Below are 15,222 nucleotides of genomic sequence, written 5' to 3'. Positions count from 1 at the left end.
TTCACCACAGGGTGTCAGTCATCGTCTTACTAATGACCGCGATGCTGGAGTGTGTTGACACCTGATGAACACGATCCTTTATTCATTTGTATTTAACATTTTGAAAACTATTCTGTCATTTTTCATTGTCAATCATTTTATTTTATGTAATTTACATTTTAATGCCAAAATTATTAATATTCAAAGTAACTTAGGCCTATAAATAGTTGACTGTCATTTTCCTCTAACTGAGCATTTAGTCTACTTAAGACTGGACTAAAAGCACCAGCGCACACAAGCGTTCCTTTTTATTAGTTAAATTAATTTAAAAATGTAAACTTGTCATCAGGTTTAAAATATGGTCAGTATTAGAAAAACACTGTTAATGAGAGGACGAGCACTAGACAGTTACAGGATAGTGGGGAGATATATTTATTTATTATTCAGAGTGCACAAGAAATATATAGAAACATTTCAGGAACGTGCAAGGTAGTGTTAAAGGGGGTGGGAAATGCTGTTTTATGCATACTGAGCTTTTTACACTCTTAAAGACTTGGATTCCCATCCTAAACATAGACAACGTTTCAAAAACTAATGTTGGACGTTTGATGGAGTATTTCTGTATCAAAAATACTGCTTCCGGTTTCTCACAAGTTTCGGTTTTGGGGTCAGTTTTTTTCGAGTATGGGTCGGCTTGACGTTAATAGAGCGGAAGGTCCTTGTATGGGCCGTACGGGCTCTTCTCCCGGTAGGGTGCGCGCGCACGTGTGACTAGAGTGAGAGAGGAAATGCACGCCCATAAACATTCCGCGCTGCGCTCCACTTTATTCCTATGGGTGACATCAAGCGACTTCAACGCTTCAGCACAGCATTCCGGGAAGGCACCGCTGCATTTGAACCGATTTGAATGCAGAAATGAGGGGAAGCTTCACAACATCGCTTCAGTCACGTCGCAAAGTGGATTTCCACAGTCACTGCTGTCAGGACTTCACCAAATCATACCAAAGAAGTGTGTTTTTGACGGAGCGGTCCCAGCGATAAAGGTTTGGTCCTGCTTTGGAAGCAGCCGGAGAGTAAAACTGCTTCAAATGTTGTCGTGGCAAATTCTAAGTTCTAACTTGTCTCTAACTCTTTAAAGAAAAATCTATCAGAGTCGAAGTTCCAGGTCTCAGAAGAAATTAACTTTATTGTATGAACAACAAAGTGAGATGCCAGCTGAACATCTGACCATCTCATCCTCAGCTCACACTTTTATACAGTTCTAGCTCAAGATTTCATGGGAGGTGCCTTTACTCCCTACACTTTTGCTACAGTTGTTCTATTCATAAACTTATCTAGTCTTCTTTGTAATGGTGGCCGACTGCCACTAGTTTCTCTTTCTCATCCATTGGGCACCATTCTTTTTCCAGTCAACTCATGGTTTTTCCACAATTATATAAATACAATGTATCATATTTGTCTGTGGGCCTTCCCCGCCTTCCCAGTACATGACAGTTTCCCAGCGCTTCTCACCCATTCTCCCTTGCAACTAATGTAACAACTCCTGTTTCTCACACTTTGATGTTTCTTACAAGCGGCAGACCATGGTTTCTTGGTGCCCAGCTGAGGCCAGCTTATACTGCAACTAAGGCCTGGTGAGGCCTACTAAGGCCTAATGAAAATGAATTTCTTCTACAATGTCTATGCTGTTGGCTACCGTCGCGTGAGTAAACATCAGTAAACGACACGATCGCGTGCATCGTCATTAAAATGCGCTAACGGACTCCAGTGTTGTTCTATGTATAACGTTACACTAGTCTGACGTGCAAAACCGTTTTGCTTGCTACTGCTAAAGCCTAGTTCACACTGCCCGATTTTTGCCCCGATTTTGAGTCGCCGACAGGTTTTGCGAAATCGCTGACAAATGCCCGAGATCACAGGCAAATCGGTGCTCGTGCATGCGAGTGACAATCACGCAGTGTAAATGATCAAAGACGCGGTCAGAAAGAATCGCAGACGAGTCGCCGACGAGTCGCTGACGCCTGTGAGATATTTGGCATGCTAAATATCTGGACCTGTTGGCGATTGAAACTCCTGCTGTGCGAACCGCGTTCTGACTGAAAATTACATCGGCGATGACCGACAGCCAATGAAAGAGTGAGATACAGGGCAGCAGGACATTCAGGGAGGAGTTATAGAGCAGAATATCAGTATTTTAATAGATATATTTACAATTCTATAAAACAGAAACAAAGGCCAAACATTTGCACATCCAGCCACAGCAGCAGCACATTACAAAATTGTTTATTTAACTCAAACTGTCTTTGCAGAACACAATCCTAGCTCCCTCTGTCTCTCCAACAATTTCTTCCGCCATAATCTTTTTTTTCTTTTTCTCCACAAATCAGTGCACAGACAGTTTGAAGCAAACTTTGTGCAGTTTATCATTTTATTAACAGTTCAAAGTCTCGCGCGAGAACTCCGGTCTGCCGCACGTGTGATCTCGTGTTGTTTACTTGTCACATCGCACGTGTAGTTTGGGAAACGTAGTTTGCGCATGGGAGAGAGAGAGTTGACGGCGATTCTTCCTCTTGTTCAGTCATGCAGTGTGAACTCTTCAGTCGTCAAACCATTGTGCAGTGTGAACGCAACAGTGACTGAATGATACCCCAGATAGTCATGCAGTGTGAATAGAGCAGAGACCCGACGAATTTGAAAATCGTGCAGTCTGAACTAGGCTTAAGGTTTAGTCGCATACAATAGTCCATAAACTGAATCATGTCCTCATAAACTGCGAGTAAATACACACAAATGTTGACCGGCCACTATATACAGTACATACAACAGAGACGGACATCCTGCTGTTGCTGTTTCTCCTGTTCAATTTATTTCAGCCTCTGAATGATTCTGGATCATATATCTATTAGCTGAGATCGATAGCCATGGGTTTCTCCACGCTTGAGGACGTCACCACTTTGCGCACTCGTCATTCTTTAGCTCCGCCCACACGATACGCCTCCAGGCGCTCGGTTTTTTCCAGAAAGTCTCGGTACAGCCCATATTTCTTTTATAAATATAATAAAACGAAAGACTTTTCGGAGACATGAAGGATGCAATACTACCCTATAGGTACCCCCCCCCCCCCCCCGACATTTTTGATATCATCCAGCTCCTCTAAATACCTCTGCCTGGCGCTGGTAGCAATTTCTCCTTGTAGTTAACCTCCATTTCTTTTTATTTTCCATTTTAAAATTTCTCCGTTTAAACGGCATGATAATTCCTCGAGCCATCTTTCCTGCTCCGATCTCTGTATTGCTCTTACAGTGTTGCCCCTGGCAACCGATAGCGTCGGATCCCAAAATGGTGGACAGGCCCAAACACCACCCAATTTGTCACGTGACTGCAAGCTGCCATGACGTATGTCCTCATTCTCAATATCTATAACGAAGTCTTGACATCATATCCAGGAGAAGTCAGTAAATTCGAGTAAAATCACAGGCTTTTCTTATCCCGTGCGAATGCACCACGCCAAACTCAGATGTGGGGGAGTAATTTCTAAATCACAGAGGTCCCTAGATAATATTAATCCCATGCGAATAGTGCTCAAGCCTGCAGCAATCCTCTCAAAAACTGAAGCCGCCACGTCCCAGATGGCCGGTCCCAGTATAACTAAACAATAAAATTACACTTCAAATATTTTTTTCCCCCAAAGTTTGTCATTGTAGGCAGTTATCATCACGATGATTTCATTTCAAGTGATCATTTTTTAAATAAGTTTAGTTTTAGTTAGTTATTTAATGCTATAAAAACAGGGGGTGTGACATCATGGTTGACAGCTGAGATCGACGTCTTCTCTGAGTGACGTTGTCACTGAGGCACTAATGGACTTTTTGGGGATTTTTGGGAGCAGATGGGAGCTTTCAATTTAATTTCTACATTTCCATAACTGTTTATTTCACACCAACATAATTAATTGTTCTGCATATGTGAGAGTGTGGGCGGGCAGCTGTACTTCCTGCTCTACTTCCTGCTCTCTAATGCACAACTCTGGTCCCAAAATCACTACTGCGCAGACTCCGGTCCCAAGATGTCAGCGCCGTGTGGGGCGTCTGAAAGCTTCAACTCAGCATGAAGTCATCCATATTTTTTACAGTCTATAAATAAGACATTGATATTAAAATACCAAATTCAATATACATCTTATTGATGTTGCATACTGCATACAGGAAAGCAGAGTAATGCACGTTTCTTGATAGGTGTTTCAAAGTCATGAGGCTTTTTGCCAAAAGCAAGGAAAACAACATCATACCTGGCATTTAGCTAAATAAGAAGACATAATGGATAGCACTCATCCTTCCTCCTTTCTTTTCTTTTTGGAGGTGGAAAAACTAAGTTCTTTATTACTGACCTGCTGGATTTCTTTTTAAAAGACAAGAGATTTATGAAATAAAAGACAAGATTTTTTGTCTATTGTAATGTGTGATTTTAAACATTGACTAGGCCTCTAACATATAAAATGTTATGCCACTTGCATATTCGCTCTTGTCGCCCTGCAAACGACGCTGTAGAAAGCTTCGTGGACGCGCTGCCGCTCTGACGTAGATCGAATGTTTATTCTTTTTTTAAACTGTATTTAAAGAGGCAGCAAATCAAACAAGCATGTTGATTGATAGACTGACGACAAGTAGGGTATAAGTTAACCTTAATGAAATCGTTTAAATGTGAAAGTAAGAATAAATTGCATTCCCGTTGAAAAACAAGCTTTCTAGCACCTATAAAATAGTGTTCCACGACTTCTTAACAAATTACACATCACTATGAATGATCTCATCATAAATGATATGGAAACCTGCACAGCAATGATCAACTTCTCTTACATTTTGCTTGGGAACTAATGTGGTCGGAACCAAAGTTACAGGCCTGCGTTCTCTGGATTTCTCTCAAGTGCATCACCTCTACATTCCAATTGGTTGCCCCCGAACCGCGTCATAACTCATTACCATAAAGTTGAGCTGATTTCAACTCTCCTCGATGCCCAAATTGTCCAAGACGCGCCGTGCCGCTCTTGCCGTAGCTCCCATTGAAAATGAATGACTTCCGGCCACCTTGCCAAGGGGGTAATCTAGCACTCGGAAAGCGTTCCACCCATAGGGGTGGCAATTAATAATAATAATTCATTACATTTATATAGCGCTTTTTCTAGACACCCAAAGCGCTTTACAAATGGAAGGGGGGAATCTCTTCAACCACCACCAATGTGCAGCATCCACCTGGATGATGCGATGGCAGCCATATTGCGCCAGAACGCTCACCACACACCAGCTGACTGGTGGAGAGGAGACCGAGTGATGAAGCCAATCAGGATATGGGGATTATTAGGAGGCCATGATGGACAGGGGCCAATGGGCAAATTTGGCCAGGGGGTTACACCCCTATATCGAAGGACATCCTGGGATTTTTAACGACCACAGAGAGTCGGGACCTCAGTTTAACGTCTCATCCGAAAGACGGTGCTCTTTGACAGTACAGTGTCCCCATCACTATACTGGGGTGTTAGGACCCACACAGACCACAGGGTGAGCGCCCCCTGCTGGCCTCACTAACACCTCTACCAGCAACTACCTGGTTTTCCCAGTTGGTCTCCCATCCAGGTACTGACCAGGCTCAGCCCTGCTTAGCTTCAGTGGGAAACCAGTCTTGGGCAACAGGGTGATATGGCTGCTGGCCATTGCTAACCAAGCCATCACCTGCTGTTAGCATCTATTGACTCATTCATTTTTGAGTCACTTTGACAGTGAATAACTTTACATCTGAGGCGTTTAAAGACTCCATTTGTCCATTGTTTATTTATAAAGAAGCACGACAATGTATAAAAGGCTCCATTACCTTGTATCTTACACTATCGCCCCGTAGAAGCTGTTTTTGTAAAAATAGGCTAACGATTGCATCATAACCAACGCGACTCTGTTGAGAAATTACCGTATAGACAGGAGGAGATGCTCAGAAACAATCTTTTACTGTCAATGAGGCAGTCGGGGGGACGTGGAAACATAAAGTCTGATAAAGTCAAGGGGGAAGAATGGGGAGAAGCCCTTAGTGAGCCAAAAGCAACGGGAGAAAATATTTAAACAACGTGATTTAGATTTCACTTTCCACAACTACTAGAAGACCTACAGCTGTCAGACAGGTTGCTTACATCACATCTACGTCGTCAAGCTCAGTCTGAACCTGCGCAGTACGCTCAGCCATCAGGAAGTGAGTGCCTCTGATTGACCTCACTTTCCACCATTGAAGTCTATGGGAACGCTCTGTCCATTTCTTTTACTGTCTATGCACCTTGCCGCTCTCGCCGCCGGCGGTGTGAGCGCACAGTTATAATAGTGTTTTTAAACGTGTCATCTATGAAAGAGTGTAGGCATGGCCTATACAAGAGAATTGCAATGAGGACAAGCCATGTTCAATAGCCTATAACAACTTTTTAATTTGAAATAAAAAAAATAATGAATAAATGCAGTGTTTGTGGTATAAAGCCGCGGATCAGTTGCGCACTGCAAACGCGGCAAATATGAAAGCACATCAGCGTGCGCGGCTCCTGCATCGGCAACTTTAGTTTGGTCTGAACTCGCTATGCACCCTCCCACCCACATACAAAGATACACATGCTAATTGTGAGAGGAAGATTGGTAAGCGTTGTGAATCGTGTGATATAGTCAAATTGTAAGTTGTTTTTAATTACCTGCTTACCTTTAACAACGTTTTCTTGAGGTGAAGGAAAGGGGATATTTTGGTTTGCTATGGAAAACTGTAGCAGCTAGAGTGAACAAGACAAAATACAAGCCCCCCAAAAACTTGTTTTTTATACAGCTATAGCCTGCCTAGGTTGTGAAGGCACAACGTCAGCACATGCCGCCTACAGTATTTTTTTAAGAACTTAGAAATGCTGCAGCCAATAACCAGCCGGTGGGGGTTGGTTGCAGGACGCCTCAACCTCCGCACAGTTTTTAATGTTTATCAGAAAATAACTACTCGAGATTTTGCTTTAGTATAGTTTTTCGGGACAGTTAGGTCCAGATTCGGGATTCGGGACAACACAAAAGTGTAGATTTCGGGACTGTCCCAAATTTTTCGGGACATCTGGTCACCCTAGTCCCACCCCTCCTCCACTGTGATTGGACGGGTGGGTGAAAAGACACAGGCTTTCTTTTGGCTTTGGTGGACACACGGCCTAAGTCACTTATTTTAGTTTTTGTTAGATTTTAGCTGCAAAAATAGTTCCAAAAAATTAAATGCAGAACCATAACGTATCTCACAGCAACAGTGCGTCTCACTGAACAATTCAGCGTTTGAATGAATCGGTTGAATCAAATATTCAATTACCTATTCGTAAACGACTGCCTCATTCTTGAATGAATCGTCCTTTTGACTCATTCATTAAGACGGTTATTGCTGCCACCTACTGTTGGTTTAGTTTCATCTTTCCGAAATTTCTTATTTGTATGTTTAAACATATTTAAAACAATCGTATATCATTAATTAATGCAGTTGTAATTTTTGTTTGTTTGTGTAAATTATTTAATTTGATTGGTAACAGCCCTATAGTGCCTTATGCTAATTTCATTTCTAGTAAAATAAATAAAATGAAAGCAAAAACATAGCCTATATTTAATAAGATTATGGAAAAAATGCCCTTATGAAGATTTGATTGAACACTGCTGAGAAAATTGTTTCAGAATAAATTATATTTACAACACTTTTTTTTTTTTTTTTTAATCCAGACAAGCTAATTTTTTATTCTCGGACAAGTGAATGACAGATTTATTTGTTCGAAGGACAAACACGTGAAAAGGCTTAATGTTGAGCCCTGTAATTTACTTGAGTACTCTAATTTACCTCTGTGTACTTTACATATGCCAACAATGTTAATAAAATGACCAAATGCATTTAGTGGCAGTCATAATTTCTCTTTTTTTCACCGGAAATTTTTTTTGACTTTTGGAAATTCCGATTGGCTAGTAACTTTAGAAAGTTAGAACCCTGATCATAAGTGCCCAAAATGTGCATCTTGTTCACATATTTTGTTTTGAAATAGAAAAGGCTTGCGCTGCAGTTCGGTAGAGTTCTATGCCCTCCAAGGCTCGTGAATGAAAACTATGAATTGCAAAGGTGCCAACCTATCACGGTACCACACTTGAACTCACTGAGCTCCTAAAAGTGACCCATTCTTTCACAAATGTTTGTAGAAGCAGTCTGCATACCTGGTGCTTGGTTTCTTTTATACACCTGCTCATGGAAGTGATTGGAACAATATATACAACTACGATTGCCAAAGCCTTGAAGGAAAACAAGATAAATAAATAAAACAAATAAATACAATTTCAGTGGTACAGTTGTTAATCATAGATTCAGCAGGTGAACAGGCAGGTGAGAACTATAGGGGAGCAGCAAGGGGGACCTCGGTTGCCGTTAAAAAGAAATGGGTGCCCCTGAAAACATGATTTGTGAAATTTTGGAGGGTCTCAAAAAATATTGACAATGTGTTATTTTGACATGCAATTTCAGTTTTGTGTAATTTGATCATCATTATTTGTAAAATTGCAAAAAATATTAATTTATGCATGATGTGATACAAACCTAATTCACTTCAATATAGCTATGCTATTCTTGTCATGAGCATCAATATGTGTTGTGGCTGAGTTCATGTGACTATTGATGTCTTAAGCCTAATTGAACAGAGGAATTATGGTATTCTTCTGTAGCCTGTTTCCCTGTTGCTCAAAGAGAGCGAGATGCATTGTTTATAGACTATTTGTGTGTAGCAGTTTGCCCAATCAATTTTTTGTCAATAAAGCTATAGGATAAATCCTGTAAGGCCACGGTATAGTTCAAACACTGTTTGTACAGAAACCAGGAAAATCTGGAAAGGGAGTAATTTGCTTTAAGGTTTGACCTCTAAACCATTTTCACCATACAAAACTTGCAAAGTATAAACTCCCGTTGAGGCCCAGCTTGTGCTGAATTATGGACCAGAGTTCTGCAGTATAATTATGCCAGATGGAGGAGTGATCACAAAGTTTAATATTGCAACCCATATGTCTCTGCAGCTGACCAAACCTGCAGGGAGTTGCCTATATATGGTCAAAATTATGTATGTGCTTATTTAAATTTAAGTCCAGCAAATAACAGATCTTCAATTCTATATGAGGTTTTGTCAGTTGTCAGAAGTTGACCTGAAAAGAAAATAATACAATTTGAAGTCGGGCAGTGCCAGATTGACCACCAGAAGATTTCATCCGCCGAAGAGTTGTTTTTTCCACCCCAAATAAATTTGGAGACCTGAGATTGCAGCTTTAGGAGGTAAATGAATCATAAAAATAAAATCAAAATAATTCAAATTGAAATTCTAACTTGCAGTGTCACTTCACTTTTAAAACTAAACTGTTTAAAACTGTTGTTTGCTTTTTATAGGCTAGGCTACTGGCCCATTTTACATGAATGTTGTGCTGTGGCTGGAGGAACCTGCTGATGCTCTAACTCTCTTTCTTCATTTAAAACAATATGGATCTCATAGGCTATATAGATCCATGTTCATTTATATAATATATATAATAGGCTATATATTATATAATAATGGGGGTGGGGCCGCAATTACCTTTTTTATCAAGTTTCCTTATACTTAATTTATTGGCGTACAAATTAACAAAAAGTTTTGATGATAACCTCGTGATTACCCATTTCTAAAATGCTATAGGCTCCAACACACATAGGACAAGCGGTTTGGTGGAAACAACAGATGTAGCCTATAGTATAAATAGTATGGACAATTATTGTTGATTTTATATTCACAACAATGTCCGTTTCTATTGTTCGCTTCAGACTTTTAAGACGCGCCCACATTCGGAAGATCGGTTAATATTGGCTGGTTCAGATTTACGTTATCGCCCTCTCGCTGATAGTCTATTCTGATTGGACGACAACGACGGTCCTGAGTGACGTCATCGCGCGAAAAGCCCATTCCTCGGTGCAGTTGGGCGTTGGACTCCGCATCTTATTAGTATAATCAGGAAAATTTCTCCATTTTCTGTGCAGTCTAGAGTGTTACGGGCACAAATCTAGAATTTAAATAAAAACTTGCACTTGTCAGGGGCTTTCTACAGTTTGCTTCGCTAAGACTGGATTTACTTGCTACGTCCAATTTAGCGCGCTCGTTGGCCAGGTGTTTTATACTAAGGAAAAGGCTTGTTGCTCTTTGTTCTGTGTTGGGATCTGTTGAGCTCTTTGTTGGAGTGAAAGCATGGGAGCGCAAGTCTCTAAGACAGCTGGAAAAGGAGAAACAGCTGCAGAAAACCCCGGAGAGGCTGCAGCTTCACCCTCCAAAGCCAACGGGCAGGTAAAAACCCGACCATTTAACAAGATAAATGGTTTAACGTTAATTATGTTGTGTTCATTATAGGAGGTCTGCTTGAGACCCGCATCCAACAGCCACACAAATTATACGATGTTTATAACCAGAGGTTTGTCAGTTCTTTATGTATTCTATAAATGTAGATCCATGTAGTGAATATATGGTCGTTTAATGTTGCTTAAATGCTTACATTTTTAAAATTCGATTCGTTCGCCTTTGTTTGGAATCGAATAGCGTCCTGTGTGGGGAATTTAAAGAGGTGTTGCTGCGTTTATCCGCGATAAACGAAGGGATTGTGTGGAGAATAATTTAATTTACTGTTTTAGTATGTCTGTTTCTACCATCTTGAAAATGAGGGGGAAATGTGGGGGTTGATTGTTAGGGTAACAATGGCTCGCCACGCCTTTTTCACAGATGCTCGATATGCGTTTCAGTCTCACAATGGGATTCATCCATCGGGGAAATTGCATCAGATCAATTTAAACTGCAGTAATCATTAAATACATTATATTATGTCATGATGGCCATTCATAACAGACTGTGTTTTGTACAGGTTTGTTAGCTTTTTTTTTGGCGCGTCAGTTCTTTAGAAGCGTTGATGGAGCGACGCCCTCTGGCGGTTGTGTTAGTCAATGCGCCTCAAGTTAAAATGATCATTCTTGATATATCAATTTGACAAGAATTGATCTTAATATGAAGATTTAGCCTAGCATTTTAATTAAAAAATTAAGTAATGCAAATTTAATTGTTCATATCGAGAATTCATATCTTTGGAATTAATAAAAGTTAAAATGTCTTGCCATAGGTTTTGTGTGTAAATGAAAGTATTTTGATCATATCTTGTGGATGAAATCAAGGCAAATTACTTTCAGTGGTGCTCAGAACAATGTTTATTTAATTTTGTTTGTGCACCTTACCAACAGCGTCTTAGTCTCTGCTAGTGCTTGTTAACAGTGTGCCAGGCTTAAGGCTGGTTGTGTAATGATACTCTATTTTATTTCAGGAAAATGGCCATGTGAAGGCGAATGGAGGTGCCTCTCCAGCGGCTGCTGAGGAGAAGGAAGAGGTTCAGGCAAACGGCAGTGCAGCGGCTGAGGATGGAGATAAGGCTGGGACAGCTCCTGCTGAAAAGGAAGCTGCGGGTGGAGAAGAGGCAAATGCAGAAGTGAGTGCACCCGCTGAAGAGGAGGCTGTGAAAGCTGAGGATGGAGCAACTCCCTCCACAAGCAACGAGACGCCGAAGAAGAAAAAGAAGCGCTTCTCTTTTAAGAAGTCCTTCAAGTTAAGTGGCTTTTCGTTTAAGAAAACAAAGAAGGAGACCGGAGATGGTGGTGAGGAGGCAGTGGCGGCAGGTAGCGAGGAAGCCAAAACTGAGGGAGCTGAAGCTGTTGAAGGAGGTGTGTCAGAAGAAAATGACAAACCAGCAGAGGAGCCACCTGTAGAAACCAAACCAGAGGAGAAACCTGTAGAGGAGCCCAAGGCTGCCAGTCCTGCCCCTGAAGAGCCCAAAGAGGAGGAGAAACCAGTGGAGTCAGCAGCTGTGCCAGAGCCCGCTACCTCTCAGAGTCAAGCACCTGCAGCAGAGGAATCTGTTCCCAATGTACAAGAGGTAGAACCCAGTCCAGAGGTCCAGGCAGAACCTACCACAGAGTAATCTGTGCTCTGAGAGAGGGAGAGAGAGAGAGATAGCGAGAGGGCAAGAAAAAGAACAGATAATCAAGGAATATTTCCCTGTTGTACAATGGAGTTGTGCCAGGGTATGAGACTTTGGAGAACTTTGTCTACAACAAGGAATATTTTAAAGATTTTTTTAGTTTTCGTTTTTTTGTATCTCCCCTACCACAAATCTCATTCCACCATTGTGGTTATTCCTAGAGCTGTGAAATGGATGGCTAAATTGAATAATACAGAAAATGTTGTATTTATCTATTTTTGGCATCAGTATTAACCGTTTTTATACAAACAAAACAATGTAAAATTGTACGAACATGACTGTGGATTTAAGGCAGCTAGTTCAGGGGTCAAAAAGGGATGCATGGATTGGGAATGGGAGTTTTTTTATTTAAGTGTGGCACCTTGGTAGCACAACATAATCACAGTCGAAAGGAGTAGCCCAGAAAATGAATGACCAACAATTCATACACTACAGTTTACAACACTAAAGTGATAACATTTTTTTTAATATTCTAAATTTAAACCAGTAAATCAACAATGCTGTTATTATTTTTAGTTTATAATCACATTTTGGCAACTTTAAACACTTGTAGCTGTCTGTGATTTCAGTAGGAAAACGATTTGCATATGCTTTATGGTGTACTGCTGGTTCTATGAGCATATTAAAGTGTAAGTATGTATAGAAGGGGTGTTTTAACTGTGATTTGTTGTACAAATGATATCTTGATCTCAAGAAGCACATGCAGCTCTTTTATCACCAAGTCTGTTTTTGTAAGTCATCCTTGAGACCATTGGAGCATTTTTAAAGTCAAAACAAGCTGTGATGTATTCTGCTTCCTGTTTATACTGTGGTCTGTTTTGATTACAACAGATGATGCCTTTTGACAAAATTAAGGAACTTAACAGATGCAGTGTTTGTGTAGCATCTTGTCTCTTTCTTTTGTAAATATTGGAGAAGCTTTTACTTTTGACTTGGAGATTGAATGTAACTGCCTACAAAATTGCAATTAAATTTCTCTGCTGAAGGTGTTCTCAATTTTTTGTGAGCACACTAAAAGCAAAATAAATACGAATACAATTTACGTCTCCCATCTCTTTTATTTACAAGCCATTAATAATTAATCTTTAAAATCTGCTGCTAAACTGCATTGTCACATGACCTCAGCAAGTGATATCAAGTTTTGGATATCTGAAGTAAAAAAAATTAATTTTGTGTTGAGACGAGTTAAAATGCTAAGGCTTAAACACTAAAAGTGCATTACTGATCATACTACTGTTTAGGGCCCGAACAGTGATGTTGTGAGGACCTTATTGGAATTCAGTAGATGCATATAACAGCCCAATTCCTACAAAAAAGTCCTTCACATGTTTGAGAAGAGTCTTGTCCTGAGCACATCTACATAACACAATGTTCAGCGCCTCCCACTCGCAACAGGAAGTGACATGTTTAAAACTGATGCACTACTAGGAACATAAAATATGCAATTAAGTACTATACATGCTAGAAACACTTATCTGAGTGCCAAAGCATGCTATTATCATCATGAAACAGGAAGATATAAACCAAGCGTACAATATCCAATCTGCCTCAAACTTCACGTTTAAAAAGTTCCCTTGCCTGAAGACATCTACACACCAACAATTTTTGGTAGTCAATAGCACCAGGAAGTGTGGAAAATACAAATGAATGATGTAGTCCAGTGGTTTTTATATACATTAATGCATATTGTCCACCGTGCTCTGTTTTCCTAAAGCCACCGAGTGGTTGTGGCATGGGTGCAAGGGCCCTTTCATTGCTGCTTGCTGCTTTAATTGTACTTTGTTTTTGTTTTTTTACAGTGCAAGGTTTTTCTTCTTCCAACATGCCTCAACAGGTGGCTTTGGTGTTTACAAATGCTATTCTAAACTACTGAATGCTTATTTTACTATGTATTTGCTTTAGTACAGTAACTTCCTTTAACCTTTCAAAGATAAAATCGTTCTTTCAAAAGGAGGCTCAATGTACTCCCTATTGGCCCAATGGGGCTATTCAATACAGTGATGATGTCATAAAAGCAGTACCTGAATATATCTGCCCCACCCAACGTTCTCCAATATCAAGGTCACACACGTAAATAAAGAAAGCGAAAATTATACTGTTGGGGGAACATCTTGACACAATAAAGAGACAAATAGGCACAATATGTCTTAAATCCGTTGACCTTCAAAGGGCTCCAAAATGAATAAATAAATAAAAGGATCCAAACTCAAACTAATTTAGGATACAGAAACACGCAATGTCATTTACAGGTTCCGATAGGTTAACAGTAGGCCTATTCAAACATAGTATTCTGTTCTTTACATGAATGTGTTTAATTAATGAGGCCCCCCACTCAGCATTTAAGTGAGACATTTAAAAACAATTTATGTTAGTTAGTTAGTTAGTTAGTTAGTTAGTTAGTTAGTTAGTTAGTTAGTTAGTTAGTTAGTTAGTTAGTTAGTTAGTTAGTTAGTTAGTTAGTTAGTTAAGCCTTTATTTGTCCCACAATGGGGAAATTGCATTTAGCAACAGCAAGGATACAGGGATAAGTAAAATAGTATCACAACCACTAAAAACTTTTTTTTTTTTTTTAAACTAAGATTAACTAAATTAAGCTAGCAGGTATTGCATGTTTCAAGTATTGCTCAGTGAAGTGGCACATTACTTATATAAACATAAAAAAACATTACACAGTAAAAGGAGTTCTATGTTAGCAATGATCATTGTATAGTCTGACTGCAGCAGGAAGAAAAGACCTGTGTAATCTTTCCTTCACACACCGAGGATGGAGCAGTCTGTCACTGAAGCTGCTCTCCAGAGCTGACAGTGTGTCCTACATGGGGTGGGACTCATGGTCCAGCATGGATGACAATTATGGACCCTTCTGTCACCCACCTCCCGCACTGAGTCCAGAGGACAACCTAGAACCTATTTTATTTTTATTTTTTCTGGAAACTTTTGGCCGCTAGCCTTGGCCAGGACTCCCTGGGAGAAGAGTTATTGTAACTCAATGGAAAAAAAACAAAACAAAAAAAGAACAGAGCTGGATTTCTTGATGATCTTGTCGAGCATCCTCATCTCCCTCTCAGTGATTCTGCTACTCCAGCAGACCACACCATACAGGATGGCTGATGACACCACAGAGTCATAAAAAGTTTTCAGGAGCGCT

The 15,222-nt window shown here is 40.2% G+C and overlaps 1 protein-coding gene across 1 annotated transcript; it reads left to right on the top strand.

The window, feature by feature from the left end:
- Positions 1-9,973: 9,973 nt before the first annotated feature.
- On the top strand, positions 9,974-13,112 carry marcksa (myristoylated alanine-rich protein kinase C substrate a). The gene is made up of 2 exons (XM_067418572.1): positions 9,974-10,345; positions 11,364-13,112. The coding sequence occupies exons 1-2, from the start codon at positions 10,250-10,252 to the stop codon at positions 12,012-12,014; spliced, it is 747 nt and encodes a 248-aa protein (XP_067274673.1). The 5' UTR covers positions 9,974-10,249; the 3' UTR covers positions 12,015-13,112.
- The last annotated feature ends 2,110 nt before the right edge of the window (positions 13,113-15,222 follow it).

Source organism: Pseudorasbora parva, chromosome 15, assembly GCF_024679245.1.
Source record: "Pseudorasbora parva isolate DD20220531a chromosome 15, ASM2467924v1, whole genome shotgun sequence".
Taxonomy (NCBI): domain Eukaryota; kingdom Metazoa; phylum Chordata; class Actinopteri; order Cypriniformes; family Gobionidae; genus Pseudorasbora; species Pseudorasbora parva.
Note: the sequence above shows the minus strand (reverse complement) of the source record. Positions and strands in the feature narration are given on the sequence as shown.

What these genes read in the sequence shown, in the direction of transcription:
- marcksa (XM_067418572.1), top strand. Translation starts at nt 10,250, where the DNA reads ATGGGAGCGCAAGTCTCTAAGACAGCTGGAAAAGGAGAAACAGCTGCA. An exon ending in CCTCCAAAGCCAACGGGCAG is followed by an intron (nt 10,346 to 11,363) that starts GTAAAAACCCGA and finishes ATTTTATTTCAG; the next exon opens with GAAAATGGCCATGTGAAGGC.